Source organism: Adiantum capillus-veneris, chromosome 1 (genome assembly GCF_014529385.1).
Source record: "Adiantum capillus-veneris isolate H3 chromosome 1, ASM1452938v2, whole genome shotgun sequence".
In the NCBI taxonomy this organism is placed as follows: domain Eukaryota; kingdom Viridiplantae; phylum Streptophyta; class Polypodiopsida; order Polypodiales; family Pteridaceae; genus Adiantum; species Adiantum capillus-veneris.
Window position 1 is genome coordinate 163,201,595 of NC_140931.1, and position 27,035 is coordinate 163,228,629.

The 27,035-nt window shown below is 44.5% G+C and overlaps 1 protein-coding gene across 3 annotated transcripts in view; it reads left to right on the forward strand.

Annotated features, from left to right (window-relative positions):
• The window catches only part of LOC147465924 (single-stranded DNA-binding protein, mitochondrial-like), a 78,918-nt gene extending 54,938 nt beyond the window's left edge, over window positions 1-23,980 (forward strand). For all 3 annotated transcript variants that reach the window (XM_086512914.1, XM_086512922.1, XM_086512929.1), the window contains exon 5: window positions 22,978-23,980. In XM_086512914.1, the coding sequence (XP_086369040.1) occupies window positions 22,978-23,018 (41 nt within the window). In that variant the 3' untranslated portion in view covers window positions 23,019-23,980. The remainder of the gene's footprint in view (window positions 1-22,977) is intronic.
• The last annotated feature ends 3,055 nt before the right edge of the window (window positions 23,981-27,035 follow it).

The following is a 27,035-nucleotide window of genomic DNA, read 5'->3' on the forward strand; positions in this document are numbered from 1 at the left end:
CTCATGTCTTACAGGGCATAAGCCATTAAGATCACTTGCAAAGAAGGATTCGATATTTGTTTCGAGTCATTGTTTTTCTCAAAAGTAGTGCCATGCGGATATTGATATCTACAGCTACTGTCACCAACGTGTGACTACTATCTATCCTTTTTGTTGATTTCTTTCTTATTATTTATTCATTTTCACTTTTTGGAAATACCCCTTGGGAAATCTAACTGCCCTGCATTGCATAGCTAGTGTGGAACTGTCCAGAGGGAGTCCAGGCCTGAGGGCAAGAGAGCACTAAGGTTGGACAACGACTATGGTTAGCCAAAGTGGGGTCATTGACTAGCCAAAGTGGAATCCTTTGCTACAGAGGCTACATTTTTGTTCTGGGTGTGGCTGCAGTGTACAAAGGGGGTCAGATGACCTAGAAAGATACAATGGCAGCATCTCCTAAAATTTAGGGAAATGCTATTTTGGGACCTGAAAATGTGTTTGCCTCATTACCTCCGGAATGACAAGGGAAACATTTTCTTACTCTGCCGTGAAGTCAATTGGGCAACCGGTTGGGAGATTTTTAGGCGGCAACCCCGAAACGGGAAAAGGCTGTAAATGTGCCAAGTGGCACATTTCTGTGCACTTTCCTTATGCATGAAGAAGTGGCGCTGAATTTGAAGGGAGGAGGAGCTCATTTGCAGATTTTGGTCACAGGTTAAGAGCTATGGAGTGCTTCCTTTCCCTCCTATGTACAGTGCGGTGCCAGGAGTGATGTCCTGCAGGCTACGCACTGCCCTCTCTCTCCCCTATGGCAGTATGTTATGCCCCTCTAGTGGGCTTTTCCATTGACCAATGTACAGTTGTGTGGGTTCATGCGCGATTGCCGAGGCAAGAGCCTCTTGCACAGGTACTGGATTAGCTAGCGGCTAATCCCCCGCAGGTACAGGTGAATTCGGAGGGGTTTCACGCTAGAAATCTCGTCCGATTCAAAGGGCAAGTAGCCCTACAGGTGCGGGAGCTCGAGGACTTGCTACGGATGCGACCGGCACGCGAAACGAAGCCCGAAACAGTAAATTACAGCCTGCTGTGTATTTTTGCAGGTTTAGGGTTTTGGCCCTAAACGGTCCCTAATACCCCCAGGAGGTTCGGGGACGCGAGGGGACCGCTGTATAGGTGATCTGGCGCATTTTCGGGGCTGAAAACAGAGAATTCAGCGTGCTGCACATTCTCGCTAGGTTTTGCAAAGTGTCTGTATGCGTCAGGAAAGTCATTCAATGCGTGGGAATAGTGACTGTGAAGGGTCCTAGTACAGTTATGCTGCCGAAATCAGGCCGGAACAGTTGAAATTCAGCCAAGCTTGTGCGGGGCAGCTTGTAGGGAACCACAACGTTTATTCCCTCTTTTAAACAATAAAGAAATACCGAAAGGGGTGCCCAAGTTAGGGGCCAATCTGGTGTCGGTCTACTCATACAGGTGCAATCTAGCAGCTTGTATCCCTCTCCCCTTTGTTGTGTCTTGAAAGTATAGGTAAAGTGGGCGATGAATTAAATGGGTGAAAGCAAATAAGGTTTAAGTCTAAAGTCTACCGCCCTTTTTGGATTGAACAGGCCGGTTTCATGGTTCCATCGCCGGGATTAAATCACTTTTTCCCATAGAAGTGAGCCTTGGTCAGTTTGGGTTTGAAGACACAGGGTATCATAGACCAGACATAAGGAATTGCAATTATGGCTGATACACCAAATGATGTGACTAAAGAGGTTTCCTCTTCACAGGGTCAACAGACACATGAAGTGGATGAGTCTTCAAGACCACCACAGAGAATGATGATATATTCAGGACCCAGTTTGCCACTGCTGTGGCTATGTTCACACAAGTAATGCAGAACCCGAGGTTTTTAGCCTTTCTGCAACCTCCTCTTCCGTCTCAGCAAGTTGGGTCACTAGATCATATTCAAAAGCCTTTTAAGGCTCGAGCATAGGTGATTCATACACCAGATCAATGGAAACACCTGTACACTTGACGGAGAACATGCAGTCTCCACAACCCGTGCCTAAGGTGCAAGAACAGGTGGCTGAGATGCCAGTCTTTCAAGCTGTACCTGTTCGGCCAGCCACTTTTCAACAGCCTATAGCTGGTTCTAATGGGCAGGGAAGCAACCTACAGGCTATTCAACAAGTCTTCCCACCACCTTCAGTAAACCCTGGCTATTTTGGAGGTGGATCGGTATTCCAGAGCATGGCTGGTCATGCACCTGGAAATCAGTTTTACACGCCAGGAACAGTGTTCGGGGGTGCTCAGACGATGATGCCTAACCCCATGTATGGTGTCACGGGCATGCTACCAGGGTTTCAAAACACTCAGGGCCAATTTAGGATGCCACAAGCAAATTTTGGTATGGCTGGAATTACAAATCAGCAGCCAAATATGGCATTTCCAGGTCAACTAAATTGCGGTCTGGGAACACAAATGAACCCTAACAGTGTTCCCATGTTTCAGTCACTTCCATATGACAACTTAACGCCGCTGGAGAGGCCAACTCCGTACAAAGAAGGTGGCAAAGGTGTGACATTCACGACCTTTACAGGGTTTGATGACAGGAAGAAGGCTCTCTCATTCCTCCAGCAGTTTGACAAGGCCTATGCCGGGGGAAACTTTATAGAGGCTTCACAGGTTTGCAAGGTAACTACTTTCTTGATAGGGAATGCGGGACAATGGTGGACAACTTTATTGCTGCAAGGGCAAGCTCCGTCCACATGGATTTACTTCAAGCAGATTTTTGTAGCAGCATGGTTATCTGATGACTTTGAAGGGGATGTCATGACAAAATGGCACCGGCTTAATGCTGCCACTTGCAAGAATCTCGATGACTACAATCGGAAGTTTTGGAAAGCTCTACTTCGAGTAACTTCCTATAGGTTTGTGCCATTGACAGAACAGATTGAAAAATAGTGTTGTGGCCTACCCAAAGGATTGAGAAAGTACTGCACGAAGACCAAAGTCACTACTTTGACGCAGCTCATCGAGGTAGCAAACACTGGCAATGGTTTGCTCAAGGGAGAAGATTGTGAACTCAATACTGGCGTCTAGGAAGGATCAGCCAAGAAAAATTCAGAGAAGAAGCACGTTCCCAATGAGGTTCCTAAAGGGACTCAGGAGCCAGCCAACGCAGGGAAAGGCAAAGCTATTGCTGTATCAGAAAAGGGACCTGCAAAGAAATGGAAAAGACGTTTTCCTCACAAGTCAGAAGAGCAAAAGAAGGTCCTGAGGACAGAAAACAAATGCTTTATATGTGAGCAGCCTGGCCACATTGCTTACAACTGTCCTACAAAGAAAAGGCCAGCTGATTCTGAAGACAAGGAGGACAGGAAAGGAAAGAAGCACATGGCTGGTCTAGTGCCAGATATGGTGGGCGACAAGCCAGATTCAGATGCAAGTGAGCTTTGCAGAGCATGGGGAAAGGTCAAGGATCAAACAGTGCTTATCTTCTTTGATCCAGGTGCCAAAGCCAACTTTATTTCCCCAGAATTGGCTTCAAAGTTGGGAATCAGACCTGAAGAGATGGGGTATACAGCAGAGGCAGGTTTGGCATGTCCTGGCCATACAGAGGCTGTGACGCCCATCTTTGGAAAGTTGCGTCTACATATCCAGTCCTATGTAGATGCTGAAGAATTTTACATCATGCCACTGGACGGATGTGATGTGTTGTTAGGTATTCCTTGGTTGTTTCGTGTACAGGGAATCATGGATGCCTACAACAAAAAGATCACTGTACAGAGCAGGGGAAAGACTCACATTCTGGATGTAAAGCTTAAAGGGGAGTCTATTCCTACTGTATCAGCTTCTGCTATTACTTCTGCAATGAAAAAGCATCTTTCTGCGTACTTGGTTTTTGCACGTGAAGTGTCAGATTGTGATGAATCAAATTTATCTGTGCTAGATAAAGAAAGGTCAATGTTTTTACAACAATATAGTGACTGCTTTTCCGATTCATTACCGTCTCAATTACCGCCAGAGAGACCCGAGGACCATGCGATAGATTTGGTGCCAGGCAGTAGCCCACCAAATAAGCCTCCGTACAGGGTTAGTGCGGCTCAGCAGAAAGAGATAATGGGCCAAGTACAGGAGCTGTTAGAAAAGGGGCTGATTCAGCCCAGTTCATCTCCATTCTGTTCTCCAGTGTTGTTGGTGCAGAAAAAGGATGGCTCATGGCGTATGTGCATCGACTACTGTGCACTGAACAAGAATACCATCAAGAATAGGTTCCCTATACCTAGAATTCATGATATTATGGACAAATTAGAAGGAGCAGCTATGTTTAGCAGGATAGATCTAAAGAGTGGGTACCATCAGATCCGCATTAGATCAGAGGATGTGCACAAGACTGCTTTTAGAACGACGTTTGGCCTTTACGAATTTTTAGTGATGCCCTTTGGTCTCACAAATGCTCTTGCTACGTTCAAGGATGATGGACAGAATTTTTCCGTCCACACCAGCAGTTTGTTGTACATTCTTTGATGACATGACAGTCTACTCAAAGAATGAAGAGGAGCATAGGCATCACTTGGCCATTGTGTTCAAAGAGCTACGCAGTCATAGGTTGCTCATCAATGCAAAGAAAGTGAGTTTTTTCTGGAAGAGATTCACTTTCTGGGACACATTGTTCTCAAAGGATGGTGTCAGAATGGATCCTGCAAAAGTTGAAGCGATCAAGTCATGGCCAATTTGAAGACGGTGCATGATGTCCGAAGCTTTTTGGGACTATGCTCCTATTACAGAAGGTTTATCCAAAATTTCGCTGAGATTGCTTCACCTTTACATGCTCTTCAAAAGAAGGCAGTCACCTTTAGATGGACACAAAAAGAGATTTCAGCTTTTAATCTCTTAAAGAAAAAGATGACTTCAGATCCAGTCATTGTGTTGCCAGATCTTAGGAAGTCATTTGTGGTCCAGTGTGACGCCTGTGGTAGTAGCATTGGTGCAATGCTAATGCAAGATGGCAGGGTAGTAGCCTATGAGAGCAGAATTTTGCAAGGGCCAGAGATGACCATGCAGGTCTATGAGAAAGAGTTACTGGCTGTGATTCATGCGCTCGTAAGTTGGAAACACTACCTGCTAGGTGCAAATTTCGTTGTCCAAACGGATCATCAGACCTTGCGATACTTCTTGACACAGACAAAGTTATCTGAGAAGCATATGCGATGGGCAAATATTTTGTCCATGTTCCATTTTCAGATTATGCATGTGGGAAGGCAAGAAGAACGTTGTGGCTAATGCCTTGTCAAGGAAGCCACAAATTTCAGCTGTGTCAATTCCTTATCATCATGAACTTGATGATATGAGGGAACAATATGCAAATGATGAAGATTTTGCAAGGGTCTTCGAGCAGCTAATGGATGGACAACGTCATGAACACTATCTTCTCAAAGATGGGTTCATGATGATGCATGGCAAAATGTGTGTCACAAAGCCATTGCGACGCAAAGTTATGGAAGAGAGTCATGTCCCACCGTATGCAGGGCATCGTGGTATTGATGCTACAGTTAAAGCGGTTGAGACATTCTTCTACTGGCCTACATTGAGAAGGGATGTGGATGCCTTTGTGCGAGAATGCCTAATATGCCAAAAGGTCAAGTTTGACAAGCAAAAGGCACCAGGGTTATTGCAACCACTACCTATTCGAGATAAACCATGGGAAAGTATTTCTATGGATTTTATCTTTGATCTTCCGAGAACACAAACAAGAAATGATGGTATTTGGACCATTATTTGCAGATTCAGCAAACAGGCTCATTTTATTCCTGTTAGGAAGAAGATAAAGCCAGATGAGATGGAACGCTTGTTTATGAGCAATATTTTCAAGTATCATGGCATGCCAGAGTCGATTGTTAGCGACCGTGATCTACGCATGACAACTTCGTTTTGGAGAGGCTTGTTTGAGAATATGGGCACAACGCTCAAATTCTCTTGGTCATTTCATCCTCAAACAGATGGGCAGTCAGAAGAGGCAAATTCTACTGTCCCAGATCTGTTGAAGTGCTATGTGTCAGAGCATAAAGGAAAGTGGGAGCAGTATTTGCCATTGGTGGAGTATGCATACAATAATACAGTGCATTCATCAACTGGCAAGGCACCCTTTGAGATAGTTGAAGGTGGCAAGAAAGTTCCTCCCATACTGCATACAAAGGACAAGATATTTGAAGCAGATAAGTATGTTCAGGACATGGATGAAATGTACAAGAAGGTCAAAGTGGCCTTAGAAAGGACTCAAGCAAAGCAAAAGAAAGCAGCTGATCGTCACCGTCGTGAAGTGGTATATTCACTTGGTGATTGGGTGCTTTTACGCTTTGAAAAGGCAAGGTTAAAGAATATGAAGGGCAAGGAAAGACTGTTTCCAAAGCTCAGCATGCGTTACTATGGGCCTTTTCAAGTGTGCGACGTAATCAGTGATGTTGCATATAGGCTGAAATTGCCTGACAGTTGGAAGATTCACAATGCGTTTCATGTGAGTCTTCCTCAGACCCTATGTGGGTGATGTGCTAGAAGATATGCCAGCTGAAGATCAGCCGGAAGTCGAGGAACTTGACGAGATCTTGGTCCCGGAATAGATTTTGGCACACAAAGAAAGGAAAGTGAAAGGCAAGGTTGCTAGGCGTTACTTGGTAAAGTTCAGAAACTATCCACCAATGGATGCTAAGTGGATGGAAGAAGGTGAACTTGCAGAGTCACCAACTGTGTTATCACTTTACCTGGAAGCCTTCGATTTGCAACCTACCTTGATCCCTTGAGTTTCAAAGCTACATGGATTGTCAGTGTGACAATGGCTTCTGAAATAAATGATGTACATGGTATTTAAAGTGAGCTCAAATCAAATACCTGTTACATGAATGTTAGAGCTGTACAGATTGTCAGTTTGGCAATTGCTCTTATGGAATGTCCAAAAGTTGGTTAGTGCTATAGAAGTGAGTATTTCTTGTCAATTTGTCAAGGATACAGTGATTGCTTCTATTGAAGAGTACATGTGTAACTGCATTCTTAAACTGTCGGTTTGGGTATGCTCGAAAGTGTTACGGGATCCAATGTGTACTATAAGACAGTGGCAAAATGTGTGCCTACCATTTTGTCACTGGAAAGTTAGTGACTGAAAGCAATGGCAGAGTGCGAAGCTACCACTATGTCATTGGGATAGGGTTCACACGCAGGCAATACATGTGTCGACGAGGTGTTGAATACACCAGGGTTGACAATGAGCATGTATGTGTCGTACATATGTCGACAGGTGTTGAATACATTAGTGTTGACTGTGAGTATGTACGACATAGATGCAAACGAGGACGTTTGAGATTTCAAGAGGGGGGTATGTGTCCAGCGTGTGACTACTATCTATCCTTTTTGTTGATTTCTTTCTTATTATCTATTTACTTTCACTTTTTGGAAACACCCCTCGGGAAATCTAACTGCCTTGCATTGCATAGCTAGTGTGGAACTGTCCAGAGGGAGTCCAGGCCTGAGGGCAAGAGAGCACTAAGGTTGGACAAGGACTATGGTTAGGCAAGTGGGGTCATTGACTAGCCAAAGTGGAATCCTTTGCTGCAGAGGTTACATTTCAGTTCTGGATGTGGCCGTAGTGTACAAAGAGGGTCGGATGACCTAGAAAGATACAATGGCAGCATCTCCTAAAATTTAGGGAACTGCTATTTTGGGACTTGAAAAGGTGTTGACGTCATTACCTCCAGAATGACAAGGGGAACATTTTCTTACTCTGCCGTGAAGTCAACTGGGCAACCGGTTGGGATATTTTTATACGGTAACCCCGAAACGGGAAAATGCTTGTAAATGTGCCAAGTGGCACCTTCTGGTGCACTTGCCTCATGCAACAAGAAGTGGCGCTGAATTTGAAGGAGAGAGAGCCTCATTTTCAGTTTTTGGTCACAGGTTAAGAGCTATGGAGTGCTTGCTTTCGCTCTTATGCACAGCGCGGTGCCAGGAGTGATGCCCTGCACGCTACGCACTGCCCTCTCTCTCCCCTTTGGCAGTATGTTATGCCCCTCTAGTGGGCTCTTCATTTGACCAATGTACAGTTGTGTGTGTTCATGCGCGATTGCCGAGGCAAGAGCCTCTTGCACAGGTACTGGATTAGCTAGCGGCTAATCCCTCCGCAGGTACAGGTGAATTCGGAGAGGTTTCACGCCAGAAATCTCGTCCGATTCAAAGGGCAAGTAGCCCTACAGGTGCGGGAGCTCGAGGACTTGCTAAGGATGCGACCGGCACGCAAAACGGAGCCCGAAATAGTGAATTACAGCCTGCTGTGTATTTTTGCAGGTTTAGGGTTTTGGCCCTAAACGGACCCTAATACCCCCAGGAGGTTCGGGGATGCAAGGGGACCGCTGTACAGGTGATCTGGCGCATTTTCAGGGCTGAAAACAGAGAATTCAGCGTGCTGCAGATTCTCGCCAGGTTTTGCAAAGTGCCCGTATGCGTTGGGAAAGTCAATCAATGCGTGGGAATACTGTCTGTGAAGGGTCCTAGTACAGTTATGCTGTCGAAATCAAGCCGGAACAGTTGAAATTCAGCCAAGTTGTGCGGGGCAGCTTGTAGGGAACCACATCGTTTAGTCCCTCTTTTGAACAATAAAGAAATACCGAAAGGGGCGCCTAAGTTAGGGGCCAATCTGGTGTCGGTCTACTCATACAGGTGCAATCTAGCAGCCTGTATCCCTCTCCCCTTTGTTGTGTCTTGAAAGTACAGGTAAAATAGACGACTAATAATGGGTGAAAGCTAAATCAAGGTTTGAAGTAAAGTCTACCGCCGTTTTTGGATTGAACAGGCCGGTTACAGGAGGATCTCATTTGCAGATTTTGGTCACAGGTTAACAGCTATGGAGTGCTTCCTTTCCCTCCTATGTACAGTGCAGTACCAGGAGTGATGCCCTGCAGGATTGAACATGCCGGTTTCATGGTTCCAATCGCCGGGATTAAATCACTTTTTCCCATAGAAGTGAGCCTTGGTCAGTTTGGGTTTGAAGACACAGGGTATCATAGACCAGACACATGGAATTGCAATTATGGCTGATAGACCAGATGATGTGACTAAAGAGGTTTCCTCTTCACAGGGTCAATAGAGACATGAAGTGGGTGAGTCTTCCTTCCGAGTGGAACTTCTGGCAGAGTGGGGTATATCCTGAAATGCTTGTCATGGAAAACCTAGGAGATTATATCTTGAAATTTCTCGATATCTCTCAGTAGATGTCTCTTCTCGAGTTGATAACCTTGGAGGTTCGGTGTGATTGCTATCTCTTGGGACTATCATTGCCGCCAAAGAAACACTGTCTATCCAAGAGCTGATGGACCATGCTGTGCTCGGCTACGACCTTATGGAATGAACCTAACCCTAATTTTGGTGCAGGTTTAAGGATGGAAAATCAGTCGACTTTTCGAGCTCGACTGATGTCGAGATTGTTTTTCTAAGTTTGAAATCTGTTTGAGAACTTGTTTGGTGATCCTGTTTGGAATTTGTTTGAAATAGATGCTATCTGTTTTAAACCTGTTTTGGTGCCGATTTAAATTGTTTGACTCTGGTTTGATACTGCTTTCAATGATTGGTGATTTTACTCCCGGGTGGAGAAGTGAGAAATACTATTTTGGTATTGTTTGAACCTCGGAACGATGCAGGCCGATGCCTGGGGAGCGTTTCGTTGTATGTTTGAAAACCTCCGAACGACGCAGGCCGATGGCTGGGGAGTGTTTGGTTGTATGCTTGTAAAATAATTGTTGTTGTGACTGCCGGCCCGGACCTGGATGGTTATGGGGGAGGAGTATTAAGAAGTCTGAGCAATGGTTACTCTCAGCACCTCCAAACGACGCAGGGTGTGGTCTGGGGGGCGTTTGGTTGTAAAAGGCCTCTATATCTCCCAGCCCGGACCTTTTTAGGTTATGCGGGAGGAGTGATGAGGGAGTCGTTGAATATCTCCCGGCCCGGACCTTGTTAGGTTATGCGGGAGGAGTGTTCATCGACGGCTTTATGTTTCTATGTCTTGTAACATGCATATGTGAGCATTTGTGTTGCATTGTGATGTGCCAACTACTGAATATTGCTAATTGGATGAGATTGCCAGGGTATGTAATTTTAGTGCATCAAGACACCCGTGGAAGATCAATACGGTCTGGGTGTGATGGCTAATTTTACTATGCCAGAATATCAAGAGTTCCGATCTGGACGAAAGGAGAAGCTAACTCCTTGATCAAAACAGCCGAAAGGAGAAGCTAACTCCTTGATCAAAAGAGCAGAAAGGAGAAGCTAACTCCTTAATAAAAAGAGCAAATTGATTGTCCCTCGGAAATTTTTGAGCTAACTTGAGTTGTTTTGCAGATATGCTGTAATCGAGGACGATTACTCTCTTTCAAGCAAGGTAGGATCCGTACGTACGTACGGATCCGTACGGTACCGTACAGTACCGCACGGTACCGTACGGATCCGTACTGTTTATTAAAAAAAAAAAAAAAGAATTTTCCCTTCGCGTTTTCGGATTTAATTTCACCTTTGTTTTGGGGGTTTGGCTGCCTGGTTATTGAGAGAGAGTGAGTTTGGGCGCCTGTTTATTGCAGACAGAGCTCTGCAAACTCACCTGCAGAGCAACCTTATGCGCGGTAAAGGTAAGTGCTCGTCCTCGCGAGTCTCTCCCGTCTCCCTCGCGCATACCTTGTGTGTTTCTCGCGATAGCATCAATGTTTTTGTTCACCAATCTGTAGGTACACCATGCCTCGCAAACCCAACCCAGTCTGGAGCACACACACCACTGTCATTGCGGTGGTAAATACAGGAGGGCAAGCAGGATCAGGAACACGTACTTGGGCCTGCAAATATTGTGGAAAACAGAAGACAATTACGGTGACGCGTGTGTTGAGGCACCTTACTGGCATCGGCACTACTGGCCAGTGCGGATGACTCGCCTTGGATTGTCTATTTATGACAGCCTTGGATAGTAGAACAGTGAGCTAATATTCTAGAAGTGATACTTATGAATTTATTATCAAGTACGGACCGTATTGTAGGTTTTTGACGTTTTCGAAAAAAACCTTACGAATTTTATGTACCTTACCACTCAATCCATTCGGTACTACGTACAGTACGTACCGAACACGTACTGTACCTTACGTACCTTTCCACCTTGCTTTCAAGAAGGGGAGATGTGACAAATTGCTGACGTGTCGACCTACTGAAGAACGGAGCTATCGGCCGAGGGGCCTAAACCCTAAGAAGAACAAGTAACAGAAGAAGTGTCACAAAGTGATGACGTGGTTGCCCGAGAGCAAAAACCCTAACCCTAATTTCTGCCAAAAACCCTAACTGCTGAAACCCTAATTGTGGAAACCCTAACCCTAAAACCTGAAAACCCTAATTCTACTGCCAAAAACCCTAAAACTGCAGAAACCCTAACCCTAACCCTAAGGGCAGATTTCTGCGTTTCGCGTTGGTTGATGACGTGGCAGGCTATACGGATTTCCGTGATTTACGCTAGCGGCTTTTGGCTTTGCTTTTGGACCAGAAGCTTTTGAGTTTTAAATGCTTTTTATTGTAACTTGTTTTTAGGCCAAGGGCCTTTAAATATGAGGCTAGGGCTCATTCTCTAGCATGCTTCCTGGAGAAGGTGCAGAGTTTGGAGTACCGGCTTGTACTTTGATGATGCCATATAAAGAAATACCGAAAGGGGCGCCAAGGTTTGGGGCCAATACTCTTTGGGGTGGAATTCCGTCACTACGTGTCGCGTGTCGTCTCTCTCTTTCAGTTTAGTTGTTATTGAAGTGCTAAAAGTGTGTTCAATCTGTTCTTTTCTATGGGCACGTGGTGCCCGCCCTGTGACAGTGCTCCTACCCCCCCCCCCCTCCTTTGTGATTGTGCTCTGTGCAATGGAGCTCTCCATCGGAGTCTGAGAGCAGCCCCTTGTGACATATGTGGTAGCTCTGAGCTTCCATTGTCTAGAACAAGGACTCTCACAGCCATAGCCACCTTCTTGAGAAGTTCCGTCCTAAGAAGTTGCAGCGGATGCTCTCTCCCTAGAGCGTAGTGGCTGTAAATTCTCTGTTTTCAGCCCCTAATCATCTCAACTAGGGTGATTTTCAGAAGAGCACTCATAGAATGAAAGTGTTCTCTGCTTATCCTACTCATACACAAAGTTTGGTTCAATTGCATCGCGAAAAAGGCCTCTGTTTCGGCATTGGAACGTGCACGGGTAAGGATTTCAGGTTATGTGCAGAAAAGTTCAACAAGCGTATGTGTGTGCGTTTTGCGTCTTCTCTCGTGTTCATTGCAGGAATGATTAAGTACCAAGGAGACCAATTAGCGGAAGATGGACTTTCTTCTTCTTTGAGAGCTTCCTAGAAGTTTTATTGAAGATAGAATCTCATATAAGAGAGCTTCCAAAAACTCACAAAAGAGCAGAAAATCCTCTTAGCAGTTAGGGAGTAGTTTTCGCTCTCTCTCAATCAGAAGCAAAAAAAGTACAAGTAAAGAATTGAGGACAGGCGTTTGCCCCGTTTCTGTGCTTGTAAAGATTCTCCCTTAGTAATAAAGATATTCTCTTTATTGGGGGGGGGGGGGGGGGGGGGGGGGGGACCAGCTCATCTCTTGGTCCCCAATGATGTGTCAAGCTTTTCTCTCACTTCTCAGTTCTCTTTAGTCTATGAATTTAATTTAAAAGCTAGTTTACGCTTCGTTGGTGGCTGACTTTGATCTTGTAAAAATGCAAGCCTCAAGATTGGATTGCCTTCAAGAAGGAATTCTATGCTCAATTCCTTCCTCCAGATTATGAGCAAGAATTAAAGAAAGAATGGGACCGACTTTCTCAGTTAGAGAACGAAATTGTTCGACAATATGAGGATAGGTTTTGGGACGTTCACTTGAAAGTTACTCCATTCAAGAAGATTTAAGATTCATAGAAGATGCGAAAGTCTGAAGCTGGTAAAAGGGTATGAAGCTTTATCCACGGAGCAATTTAGAAATACTTATGGAATCAGCTCGCATAAGCTGACGCTATACACGAGAATGGTACTACCACGAAGCTAGAACAAAGCACTTATCATGCTAAGCAGAAAGCTCTTAACAATCAGCCCACTTCTACTACTTCTTCTGAAAAGAAGAAACGAACCGCCTCATATGCAAAAGCAAAACCTAATCAGTCCAAGAGAGGGAAATATCTCTCTCTCGCAGAATTGAGAACCTATATGAGTAAAGGAAGATGCTTCAAGTGTGGAGAAATTGTACACATGAAGGGTGATTGCCCCACTAAGACCCCACAGCCCCCTTCTTCTAATGCAGTAAAAAATGTACATGGTAATACGACAAAGGATGGTAAAGAAAGATCTCGTCTAAAAGCATGGAGTAGCATTAACAACCAGCTGGCACTTATATTGTTTGATCCCGGAAGTACGGATAACTTCATCTCTACAAAGCTTGCCGAAGACCTTAATTTACATTAAGTTGTCAAAAAGTTTTGAAGATTGTTTTGCGGATGAACTTCCAAATGATCTTCCACCCTCTCGATGTGAGGATCATACAATTGATTTGATACGAGGGAGTTCTCCTCCAAATCAGCCCCCACTAGAGTCAGTTTAATGCAGCAGGAGGAGATACTTACGCAAGTTAATGAACTTTTGGAGAAGGGTTTAATAAGGCCTAGTACTTCTCCATATTGTTCACATATCTTGTTAATACAGAAAAAGGATGACACATTTCGTATGTGTATAGCTTATAGATCTTTAAACAAGATCACAATTAAGAATCGATTGCCAATACCTCGGATTGGTGACATTCTTGATAAGCTACAAGGAGCAAGTATATGTGCATAAGATTTCATTTAGAACAACCTTTGGGTTGCATGAATTCTTAGTGATGCACCAACAACTTTCAACAGAATGATGGATAGAGTTTTCATTCATATAGAAGATTTACAATAGTCTTCTTCGATAATGTCTTAATCTTCTCAGCGACAGAAGAAGAAAATCACAAACATCTCGCAACAATGTTTGAACAATTACGCAAACACAAGCTATTTATGAATGCTAAGAAAGTGAGTTCTTTTTAAAAGAAATTCACTATTTGGGCCATATAGTGTCTCACAATCAGGTGAAAATGGATCCTTGCAAGATTCAAACAATTGTAGAATGGCCTATGCCAACTATAGTACATGAAGTTCGAAGTTTTCTTGGCCTCTGTTCTTGTTATCGGAGTTCCATTCGAGCCTTTGCCGCCATAGCGGGTCGTTTTTGCTTGTTTTGTTTTGTTTTCTGTAACAAACTTGGGCACTCCAAGTCAAGATTCTACTGCAACACAACAGAGATTTTTTTCAAAACAGTTCACATTTCACAATTGATTCGACACGGCCTGACGGAGTTCCGTGCCTAGAGGTATTGGCCCCAAAGATGGGGTCCCCTTTTGGTATTTCTTTTTGTATTAAATCTGTGCTCAAAGTTCAAGGGAGTGGGAGGGTCTCACTCTCAGACTCTGCGTCCAGATGCTTTGCAAAGTGGGAGCCCTGCCCACACTTATAAAGGTTTACAAGGGATACTAAAAGCAGAGCCCCAGAAGCTTCCAAGTTTTTAAAAGCATTAAAGCTTTATTTTTATCAAAAGTTCTCTCACTCTCTTATGCTTTGCATAAAGCTTGCGTAGCCAAAAGTTGCCAGAAATTCAGTGTAAGCTTTTTGTACAGCCAACCATCTCTTTTTTGCACTGTGAAATGCGGGGGTCCGCACACTGCTGCCACGTGAGCTCTGCACATGCGTTTTGCGGGACTGCGTGCCAGAGAGAAAGTGTGTGTGTGTTTTCTAATGCCCAATTGGCCACGCCACGTCACAGGTTTGTGACATACCCCCCTCTTGAAAGCATTGTAATCGTCCTCGATTACACTTGCAAAACAGACATAAGCCATGAACTGTCCAAGCAGACACTGACTGTTAGTACTGACGCACTAGGAACACACAGCTAGCACATGTACCAATCGATAGTCATAGCACATGACATCACTTGACATCACATGACAAATCACATTGAAAAATTCATTCGGATCTCAAACCATGAGTAATCGGCAACATATTTAGCAATCGCATCTAGATTTACTCGGGACCTCATAGATGCCCGATTAACTAATCCTTATTGCAATCACGTCTATTGAGATCTTTCAGACCGAAATGCTACAGTCATTTCGTCTATTAGTTCCTGCACTTAGACAAGTCAAGAACAAAACAGTATCATATTATCGGGAATTCTAGTTCATAAAGTCATACAACAGAATACTGTGAGCTCACAGTATCCTTGAAACTCAAAAGAGACATCAATGACTTTAATATCAAAATCGGGGCAATTTGTTGACAAAGGAGTGGACGACTCCCCTCTTGTGCATACCCATTGCACCAAATTCCGCCCAGTTGGGTTCGGGGTTCAATTTTGGAATAGACTATGCTAAACCAAAAGCTTCAAGGTAAAGGTTCACAGTCTGAGGAGTATCTGCCAGGTCTTCCTGCTCCATCCACTTCGCATCCAATGCGGGATAGTTCTTGAATTTAACCAAGAATAGCCTTATCATTTCACCTTTTACCTTTCTTTCTTTATGTGCCAAAATCTGTTTTGGAACGAGTATCTCCTCGTTTTTCTCCACTTTGGGTTGCTCATCAAGCTCCCCATCATTGGGCACATCGCTTTTAAAATGCTTCAGGAGACTCACATGAAAAGCATTGTGAATCCTCTCATATCGTGCAACTTCAGTCGAAAGGAGACATCATTTATGTTTTCGTAAATTTGGAAAGGTCCGTAGTATCTCATGCTAAGCTTTGGAAAAAGCCGCTCCTTTCCCTGTTTCTTTCTCAGGCGTGCCTTCTCACGTAAGAGCACCCAATCATTCTCCTTTAATTTCAAATCGCGACGATGTCGATCTGTTGCCTTTTTGTGTCTTTCTTCAGATTTCTGCAAAGCCTCTCGGACCTTGGCAAAAGCCGTGTCTAAGTCCCGTGTATACTCGTCGGCTTCAAAAATCTTATCTTTCGTGCTTAGGAAGGGTAGAACCTTCGTAGCACCTTCAATAATCTCAAATGGCGCCTTCCCCGTCGAAGAGTGTATCGTGTTATTGTAGGCAAATGCCACCAAAGGTAAATACTTTTCCCATTGAGTCTTCTGATCCGAGATGTAAGACTTCAATAAATCTAGTACCACTGAATTAGCAATCTCTGATTGCCCGTAAGTGTGCGATGGAACGATGATGAGAACTGCAACCGCGTGCCAATGTTCTCCCAAATAGCCTTCCTAAACAAACTCGTGAATCTAGGTTCTCTGTCGGAGACGATCGTCTCAGGCATGCCATGTAATCTGAAGATGTGGGCCACAAATAGTCTCGCTGGGTGAAATGAGCTTGCTTGCTAAATCTGTCAATAACAATCCAAATACCATCTTGCCCATTGCAATACTTTCCCAGGGGCGGATGGGTATGGGTAAAGGCTGTAACAATCCCTGTGCTTTATGCCTGTCAAACTTGACCTTCTGGCATACCAAGCAACTGCGTACAAAATCGTCCACGTCCTTCTTGAGTTTTGGCCAAAAGAAGTATCTCTCCACACCTTTTCCATTAACGGCTGTGTAATGCACAACATGATTTTCTTCATCAAGTAGCCACCCCGAATGGAATATCCCGCTACTACCTTCCCATTCCGTATCCGAGTGAAAATATCTGCAAAATCTGTATCTGTGGCATACTGATCGACCATATCCTCGAAGCTCCTATGATGTATCGCGGAAATAGCCAAAACCAACGGCTTTCGAGACAAAGCATCTACCACCGAGTTCTTCTGTCCCTGCACATGGACAATCTGGAAGTGAAACTGTGACAAGATGTTCGCCCACCGCATCTGCTTTTCCAATAGCTGCTTCTGTGACAACAAGTAGCGTAAACTCTGATGATCTGTAAAGACCGTAAAATCCGCTCCGAGTAGGTAATGTCAGTGGGAGTAAGAGCATGGATAACCTCCAAAAGCTCTTTCTCATATATCTGTGCTGTCAATTCCGGCCTTGAGAACAATCGGCTCTCGTAGGCAATGACATGGCCTTCTTGCATTAAGACCACACCCAGACTACGACCACAAGCACCACAATATACTTCGAATGACTTCTGCAAATCTGGCAAAGTCAAAACTGGTCCTATAGTCAATTTCTCTTTCAATGTCTGAAAGGCAGTCACCTCTGTAGGTCCCCACGAGAAAGGGACTCCTTTCTGTATCAAGATATGCAAAGGGGATTTTGTTGAGAGCTCATAGTCAATGCACATTCTCCAAGATCCGTCTTTCTTCAATATCAACAACACCGGAGAGCAGTAAGGTGAAGTACTCGACTGGATAAGACCCTTTTCCAAGACGTCTTTCACTTGGTTCATAATCTCTTCATTCTGAGCTCGGCTTACTCGGTAAGGTGGCCGGTTCGGTGGTGTAATTCGAGGTATCAAATCAATGGTATGATCCTCAGGACGAGCTGGTGGCAACTTGCCTGGCAGGCCCTCAGAAAAGCAATTGGCATGAGTGTGGAGAAAATCTTGGCGTTCTTTTTCTAGATCAGAGATATTTGTCCTAGGATCATCATTCAACTCTTTCAAAAAGATCGAGTAAACAAACTGATTGGATTGCATTAATTTTGAAACGGCTGAAGCCGATACAATAGGGACAGACTCACCCTTAAGTTTTACATCAAGTACAATGTTTCGGCCCTTTTCTGTAGTCAAAGTTTCTTTTCTTGCCCGATAGTCGACCACGGTATTGTTCTTATGGTACCAGGGAATTCCTAGGAGGACATCACAACCTTCCAAGGGCATTATGTAGAAGTCCTCGTGCCCCGAATACCCCTGACAATGCAACCGAAGTTTGCCAATGACAGGTGTAATGGCTACGTCCCTGCCGGGTTCCGCTAGAACTGCCTCTGCTAGTGGTCCGATCCGATCGGGTGTAATCTCGAGCCGTGCCGCCAATTCAAGTGAAATGAAGTTGGCCTTGGCTCCTCCAGCAAAGAAAATCAGGGCTTCTTGATCTTTCACTTTGCCGCAAGCTCGTCAAAGTTCTGTACTCTCATCAATTGTGCTTGGGTCAGTACCCATGCTATCTGGAACCAATCCTGCTTTCATCTTGCCTTTCCGTCCACGTTCCTCAGTTGCTTTTGAACTCTCTGGCCTGTCTTCATCTTGTTCTTTCTGTGTCTTTTTAGGGCACTTCGTGGAGATGTGTCCTTGTTCCCCGCATCCAAAGCACTTCCCTTGATGAATCTTCTCGCATTCGTACTCCCGAGTCAACCAAGAAGAAATAAAAAGCCTTTTAAATTTCAGCCATTTAACTGGCGCTTTCTTATTCAATAGAAGAGTGGATCACCATGGTCGAGCATTTCCCTTGAAGTAAGAGGTAGCCCTCCAAATCTTGGAGTGCTTTGCGCAATGCCCTCCAGAGAAAGCTATGTCAAACTGCTATATGAAGGCCAAAGCCCTCGAAGCGTCTCGGAATCCAGAAAAAGTGTCAAATTTAATTGATTGTCTACCGTCTTTAAATTCTCGAACTTTCTTGCTTTTATCCACCAGAAAGTCATACTGCTTGGCTTTATAAAAATTCTTCTTCTTTGCATAAAATCTGTAATCATCGGAGTTCGAACTATCTGAAGACGAGTTCAACTGCCAGAAACTGAGCGAAACTTAGGCTTCTTTGCCTTTTTCTTGCCCTTTTCGAAGCTTTGCTTTTTGCTTCGCTTTTTCCCTTTCCTGTCTTCTTTACTTGAGTCAGAAGAGCTAGAAGAATTGTCAGAAGAAGAAGAAGAAGAAGAAGAAGAACTGGATACTCCAAATCTGACACGCTTCTTTTGTTTTCTTGCCAAGGCAAAAGCAGATTGACGACCCAAATAACCCGGGGAAGTCCGTTCCTTTCTTCTGCTTTTTGTGGTGCTTTTTGGCTTTGTTGGTTGCGTCAAAAAGCTGTGTAATCCGTATATCGACCACCTCTTCTAATTCTTGCTCTGTAAACATCCTCGGAGTAGGAGGTTTCTTGAGTGCCGGTTTGAGGGGTGGTTCTGTGGCCTTCCGCCACTGAGAGTGCACTTCGTCGAAGGATGTCTGCGTCAAAAATTTTGCAAATTTGGGATCCTTCCCAATGTTGATCATCATCTTTGTCGCATCGTCAACCAATTGTCGACGCTTTATCTCTTCAATCTCCGCCTGAGTAGGCCGAGGCGGGCCATACTCATCGTGAGAATTTTCTTCGTGATCTCTTCCCGCATCCCCAGATGCAAAGGAAGTTGATTGATCTCTGTTTGAATCCATAAGTGTCGCGAGAAAATTATCGGATTTCCCGGTAGAAGAGAAATCAGCCGTGCTCTGATACCATTGTAACAAACTCGGACACTCCAAGTCAAGATTCTACCGCAACACAGTAGAGATTCACTTCAAAACAGTTCACAGTTCACAATTGATTCGACACAGCCTGGCGGAGTTCCCGTGCCTAGAGGTATTGGCCCCAAAGATTGGCGCCCCTTTCAGTATTTCTCTTTGTATTAAATCTGTGCTCAAAGTACAAGGGAGTGGGAGGGTCTCACTCTCAGACTCTGCGTCCAAATACTCTACAGTGTGGGAGCCCTGCCCACACTTATAAAGGTTTACAAGGGATGCTAAAAGCAGAGCCCCAAAAGCTTTCAAGTTTTTAAAAGCATTAAAGCTTTATTTTTATTAAATGTTCTCTCTCTCTCTCTCTTATGCTTTGCGTAAAGCTTGCGTAGCGAAAAGCTGCCAGAAATTCAGATTAAGCTTTCCGTACAGCCAGCCAGCGCTTTTTGCGCCGTGAATTGCACCGTGAAATGCGGGGTCCGCACGCTGCTACCACGTCAGCTCTGCACATGCGTTTTGCGGGACTGCCTGCCAGGTGTGTATGTTTTTTGATTCCCAACTTGCCACGCCACGTCACCAGTTTGTGACATTTTCCCTTCTTTTGGTTTGCTTGGGTTGTTTGTTTGGGGTTTTGGTTTTGGTTCTTGCTTGTTCGCGGTTTTTTTGTTTGGGGTTGGCCAGCTGCGCTCATCTCAGCTCTCTCTACCAAGCTTCGTCAGCCGGTTTCCATCGGAATGTTGTGCCAAAGCCTCCTACAATGCTTTCGAGAAGTTCCCTCTCCAACTATGGTCTTTGTGAGCCACCTTAAGCAAGTGGACTGCTCGGTCTTCTGGATGATAGCTCCTTGTCAGCTCCAATGTAGTGCTTTGTTACCCACCTGGTGCCATCCTCCTGATGTATCTTGGTGATGTCAGTCGCCTCTTCTCTCTCATCTTTGCCACCAACTGCTCTCTCCCTTCTGTTCCTCCATTGCTTGTTGCTGTTAGATTTTACCAACTGGTGGGCATCTATCCGACACCGAGCTTCTACTAGCTGCTCACTGTCATCTTCACCGCTGGTGGCTTTGGTTCTCGATTTACAATTGCTGATTGGGCTTTTGGTCGATGTGCGTATCTTTCAGAGGCTACTGATGTCCTTTCTTCACTTAGCTTGCCAGGGCACTTTTTACTCTCTCTAGGAGAGGCCTTTTACCCTGGCCTTCAGCCTTTTCCGTTTGGCCATGTGCCTCGTTGTATCCAGTTTTTCATTATTCCGTTTGATGCCACGGGCCTGCTATGTAAATAGTGATGTACTTTCTCTCAGAATAGGCACCATTTGGGCATTCTGGGAGATTTTCAAGTAATAGAATCAGCCTCCTTGCCTTGTCCGCGCACGTGAGAGAAATGAAAATGAAATGAAATGTTATATTAACGTCTTCAAAAGGCCAAAACAACCTATGAGACCAAACTGTTACAAAATTGTAAATCTGATACCATATCTGGGTACAAAAAGACTAGAACAAAAATACTACTACTACTACTACTACTACTAGAATCCATCCTCATCTGCACTTTGCATGTCGAGAGTATGGCTCGAATTCTCTGATGTAGTCTCCGTCGATGCTGTGTAGCCACCCTCCTCAATCATGGCCGTCTGGATTTCCGTAGCTCCGGGCTGAGCTTTGCACACAGAGAGAGAAATGAAAATGAAATGAAATGTTATATTAACGTCTTCAAAAGGCCAAAGTGACCTATGAGACCAGAAAGTTACAATGTGGTGGATCTGATACAAAGTCAGAGTAACATGATGACAAAATGACAAAATTACAAAATAAAATACTATGGAATCCTAAACTGCTAGGTGTGAACTAAGCAACTAAATAGCTAGCTGGGATAGCTAGATCACAAGAGATCCAGCATCGGTCGCTGGCAGATCTGATCAAGCTCCTCCATGGTCAGTAGTCTGACCGGGCGTCGTGCATGTCGAGCCAAAGTGATCCGAATCCTCTGATGCAGCCTCCGCCGATGCTGTGTAGTCCTCCGCAGTCGTGGGCGTTTGGATCTCCCCAGCTCAGTCGCTCGGTCGATCAGTATGCCTCTAGTGTAAAGCAACGAGCTCTGCTGTGGTAGTAACTCCCCCGGGTGTCCCGTGGCAGCTCTATAGAAGTCTATGATCTGTCTCTGAGACTGGCTAGCCTCTCCTCTCATTAGGCTCTCTTTGTGTGTGTGCAGCTCGAGCAAAAACAAACCCAGGCATCTCTGATCCTCGTACCGCATGACTCTAGAGAAAGGTCCAAAGCCCTCTCTAAACAAGCAATGGAAGCGGCCTCGTATCTTGTAGTAGACGGGGCAGTAGCATGTGTAGTGCAACTCTGTCTCAGGCTCGATGTCACACAGGGGGCATGTCCTGGCCTCTGCTGGTACTCCGCTGTATCTCCCAGTCTCGATCCGCAGCTAGTGTGAAGATGTGCGTATCTGGCCAATAGCACATTGTATCCCATGAGACAAGTGGGTGTCCATGTATCTGGGCCTCGTCACAAAACCATCCTCCGTAAGCTGGAGGAGATGCTCTCTGTAGAAAGCCATCTTCGTGCCCAGCTCCTGTGCTGGCTGTATCCATGTGCTCTTGGTGTCTAGGTGAGTCAAGTCCTGGCGAATGAGCCTGGTGATCTCGGACTGTATAAGAGTCAGAGAAGGCGCATCCAGTGAGTACTAGAAGGGAGGCAATCTGTCTAAGATCTGGTGAGCGCCTTAACCACTAGTGGGGGGCAGCTAGCTCTGCTCGTACAATAGCACGTGGTACTGAAGCCTTGGCTGTAATGAACCGCGAGATCATAGAGACCAGAGGCTTCTGCATGTCCCCCCATCCATCACTGCGGCCTGTCCTCCCGTGATATGAGAGAGAGAGAGAGAGAGAGAGAGAGAGAGAGAGAGAGAGAGAGAGAGAGAGAGAGAGAGAGAGAAATGAAATGTTATATTAACGTCTTCAAAAGGCCATAATGACCTATGAGACCCGAAAGTTACAAAGTGGTGGATCTGATACAAAGTCAGAGTAACAAAATAACCTCACAACAGTACAAAACAAAGATATATACTATGGGGTCCTAAGTTGATCGATGTGAACCAAGCAAAAGACTAAGCAAAAAATGGACGGCTTGTTGGGATAGCTGAATCACAAGAGATCTAGCATCGGTCGTTGGCGAATCTCATCAACTTCCTCCATGGTTAGTAGTCTGACTGGGCGTCGTGCATGCCTAGCCAACGTGCTCCGAATTTTCTGTCGTAGCCTCCGTCGATGCTGTGTAGTTCTTCGCAGTCGCGGGCGCCTGGATGTCCCCAGTTCAATCGCTCGGTCAATCAGTGTGCCTCTGGTGTGAGACGAGGGGGAGCTCTGCTGTGGGAGTGGCTCTTGCGGCTGTCCCGTGTCTGCTCTGAAGAAGTTTGTGATCCGTCTTTGAGACTGTTTAGCCTCGCCATTCATCAGGCTATCTCTGTGTCTGCGCAGCTCGAGCAAGAACAAACCCAGAGAGAGAGAGAGAGAGAGAGAGAGAGAGAGAGAGAGAGAGAGAGAGAGAGAGAGAGAGAGAGAGAGAGAGAGAGAGAGAGAGAGCAAAGCATCTGTTTTATTGACATGCAGGGCGCATTGTTTTCCTGGATCAGAACAAACCTAAAGTCTGATTGCAGACTAATGTTGCACTTAAGATATGCTGATACTAGCACCAAGTGTGGAGAAGGAGTAATGGCCTAATGAGCATTACGCATGCTACGTATTGGCCTTAAAGCAGTGCGTAGCGCCTCCCAGCTGTGCAAATTTTGTCAGTCAGTAAAATTTTGTTGTTGGAAGGGTGGGCAGAGACTCGTGCACTTTATGGCAATGGCCAAAGTAGATATCGCCATAGCATGCTTTGGTTTACCTTAAAGCAGTGTGTAGCGGGTCCCAGCTGTACTATTTTTTCATAATCAGCAAAATTTTTGTCGTCAAAATGGTCACATAAGGCTTCCCAATCATGCAGGGCTGGGAAGAGATCCGTGCAATTTATGGCAATGGCCAAAGTAGACACTGCTGTAGCATGCTTTTTGTATGCTGCTATTTCAATCAAAGGATGTAAATCAGCAGCTGGTGGTGAGCTGTTTCATGTAGCCATGTGAGTACTCCTGACCCTTTCCTGGTCCATTGAGTATAAATTTGCTATATTCAATGTCCCCCTTTATTTTTTTGGAGGTGTCCTACCTTCTAAGCAATGTTGGTAACTCTAAAAATGGTAGGTTGGAGTGCACTGTATCTTTCTCATTCTCACTCACTTTGATGACATCAATGGATATTGGTCTCTTTTCAAAGACCGAAAACCCTGCGCGGGGGGGGGGGGAGGGGCAAAGATGCAACAATAGGGGCTTTTTCCTCGGTGGGGCCATCTGTTTGTTATAATCTCTCCTATCCATGAATTTGCTTCAAGGATGGAAGGGGTTCAACGCACATAGAAGGTTGTTGAGGGTAGTAAAGAGCATGTATCGGAGGTAAAGCTCAGGACCGCGACAGTAGAGGGAGGCATCAGATACATTGTTTGATGTTACATAAGCTTAGCTTTGTAAGTAAAAGACTTGGGTCTTTTTATTGCTAGTTGACTACATTGTCTATATGACATCTTGGCCAAAATTCAACAGAGCGCCTACTTTTCAAGTTTGTCTAGGTCATAAGAGAAGTGTTAATTATCAATAATTTTGTATGTTATAAAGGAGTTATCATATTTTCCCCGTCTCTAATGAATTGCAACACTTTGCGCTATAATCACACCCATCTCAGTTGTCACTAATGTATGTTTTGAGTGCATTTGTAAGTTGTGTATAAGGCATGCTTTGAATGAAGGTATGATTGTGATCTAGTGGGATCCTTCACTCCTCTCTTCATCTCTCCTTTGGCAATGCCATTCGTCCCTTGGACGTCTTGTCTGTTTGAGAATGAATGTAGTACCTACTTCCATATCCACATGTATAATTATGCAGAGAGAGAGAGAGAGAGTTTCCCTTACGGTGCAACACCCATTACTCTTTTATGCTTAGAAGTTCATTGATTATGTGAGTAGTACATAGAGAAGGAAAAGCTACTCTTCTATGCTCAGAAGTTCATTGGGTATTGCACCTTAAGATAATCTCTCTCTCTCTCTCTCTCTCTCTCTCTCTCTCTCTCTCGTGTTGACTGAATGGGCTATTGGATAGAAGAGAGAATAAAATGAGATCGAGAGTCCTCAAAAAGATAATTTCTATTGGAGGGCTGAGATATAAGGCCGCACTTTGGTAGTAAAAATGGAATCGATGCTATAGCAATTGCCTTCGGCAGTGCTAAAAACAGTCCATAAAAACTAAGTGCCTTGCAGGGCCTAAAACTAAAACTGATGGGCATAGTAGAAATTTCTTTTGATACAATTTTCCAAGCCCCCTTTCATCAACCATACATACGTATGCTTTGTGTAAAGTAACCAACATACATAGTTTTCCATATATAACAAAAATTTCAAGGTAAAAGCATATATAATGAGAGGCAATTTCGAGACTCTAGCATTTCAGATGACATGATGTTGTTTGAATCACTTGTTTTGATAGACAAAATAGCTCTTCACAAGAAAAATAGTTGTCAATTTTAGGCCTTGATACCTAATCATATGGTAATATGTGTCAACAAAGTGGCTTGCATGAGTCCTCCACATTTGAATATAGAGACAGAAGTTTGATGGATTGCATTCCATGACATTTATTTCTTATTTGCAGTAACAATCCTTGCTAATAGACACAATAAACTATGTATTCACAAGGAAACTAAGTCATCGCTACTAAACCCTTCAATAAGCTCACTTTCAATACCCCTTCCTTCAGAAAGCATATGTTGTTCGATCATCCTCTTCATGTCATTATTGCATGTTGTCGCCACTTGGGGGATCAGCTCCTTTGATGTTCGGCTTTCTATCACCTAAGTGTGTTAGATTGGTTATGCCATTTTTCTCTTGAATAATAGGTTTTGACTTCAACTCTCCTCGTTGACTAGATCTTTAAGATCTCTTCGGATAGTCTCGTACAACGTTAAAACTCTCTTCTTCTCAGGGGTGTGTGTGTGCAAATAAAAAGAGGAAAATGGTATAACCTTTCTATTACCCAAGTGTGGTAGATTGGTTATGCCATTTCCCTCTTGAATAACAGGTCTTGAGTTCAACTCTCCTCGTCCGCTAGATCTTTAAGGTCTCTTGGGATAGTTTTCTTACGACGTTAAAACTCTCTTCTTCTCGGTTGTGTATGTGCGCACTAATAAAAAAAGGAGAATGGTATAACCTTTCTATCACCCAAGTGTGGTAGATTGGTTGTCATTTTCCTCTTGAATAACAGGTTTTGAGTTCAACTCTATATCTTTAAGGTCTCTTGGGATAGTTTCTTACGACGTTAAATCTCTGTTCTTCTCGGGTGTGTGTGTGTGTGTGTCTGCTAATAAAAACAGAAAAATGATATAACCCTCTTGAATAATAGGTCTTGAGTTCAACTCTCCTTGTCGGCTAGATCTTTAAGGTCTATTGGGGTAGTTTTCTATGATGTTAAAACTCTCTTCTTCTCGTGTGTGTGCACGCGCGCGAGCGTGCTAACAAAAAGAGGAAAATGGTATAACCTTTCTATCACCCAAGTGTGGTAGATTGGTTATGCCATTTCCCTCTTGAATAAAAGGTCTTGAGTTCAACTCTCTTCGTTGGCTAGATCTTTAAGGTGTCTTGGGATAGTTTCCTACGACGTTAAAGCTCTCTCTTCTCGGATGTGTGTGTGCTAATAAAAAGAGGTAAATGGTATAACCTTTCTATCACTCAAGTGTGGTAGGTTGGTTATGTCATTTCCTTCTTGAATAACAGGTCTTGAGTTCAACTCTCCTCGTCGGCTAGATCTTTAAGGTCTCTTTGCATAGTTTCCTACGACGTTAAAACTCTCTTCTTCTTCTTCTCTCTTTCTCTCTATTTAGACAATTGTATCATATATCTAATGGTCGTGACTATGGTACAAATATGTCATTTTGTACATTTGCAAATGTGCTCTATCTCTCTCTCTCTCTCTCTCTCTTTTTGTAGGATCAAAATCCATAAGAAGGTGATGTGTTCGCTATGAGTTAGAAGATGTAATGGTGTTGTGAACTAAACTTTATGCGGTAGGGAATGGTGAATTGGTGAGCTTTCCCCATAATTCATGTGACCCCCTTGGTGACTTGGGGGACCATGCATTTCGAGGGAAAGGTCACCAAGTGACCATTCTCCACTGTCAATGTCGGGGGTGAGGGGGGCCAATGCCTATCATCCACCTGGAGCGACAAGCACATCATTTTGTTTGCTGAGTTGTCAAGAGTCGAGGACATTCCGTCTGCTGAGTTGGAATGAGGTGATTTGCTGTGGACCGTCACTGGTGTCTGACAGCGTGTAGTCGATTCCCAGTGCTGAGGTCGTGAGAACTCCATGCATTCCGTGAATAGACCTAGCAGGTTGGTATTGGAGGCACTCTAGACGTTCTGACTGTTGAGGTGTCGCCCATCGTCGCTGGGGAGCATCTGAGTATTATGCAGATTAATGTAGAGGGGATGGAGTTGAGGTCTGCAAACCCCTTCCCCCCACTTTGACGGTGTAGGGAATGGTCCCTTGCTGACCATTCCCAGGATTCCATGCGACTGCATGGCGACCG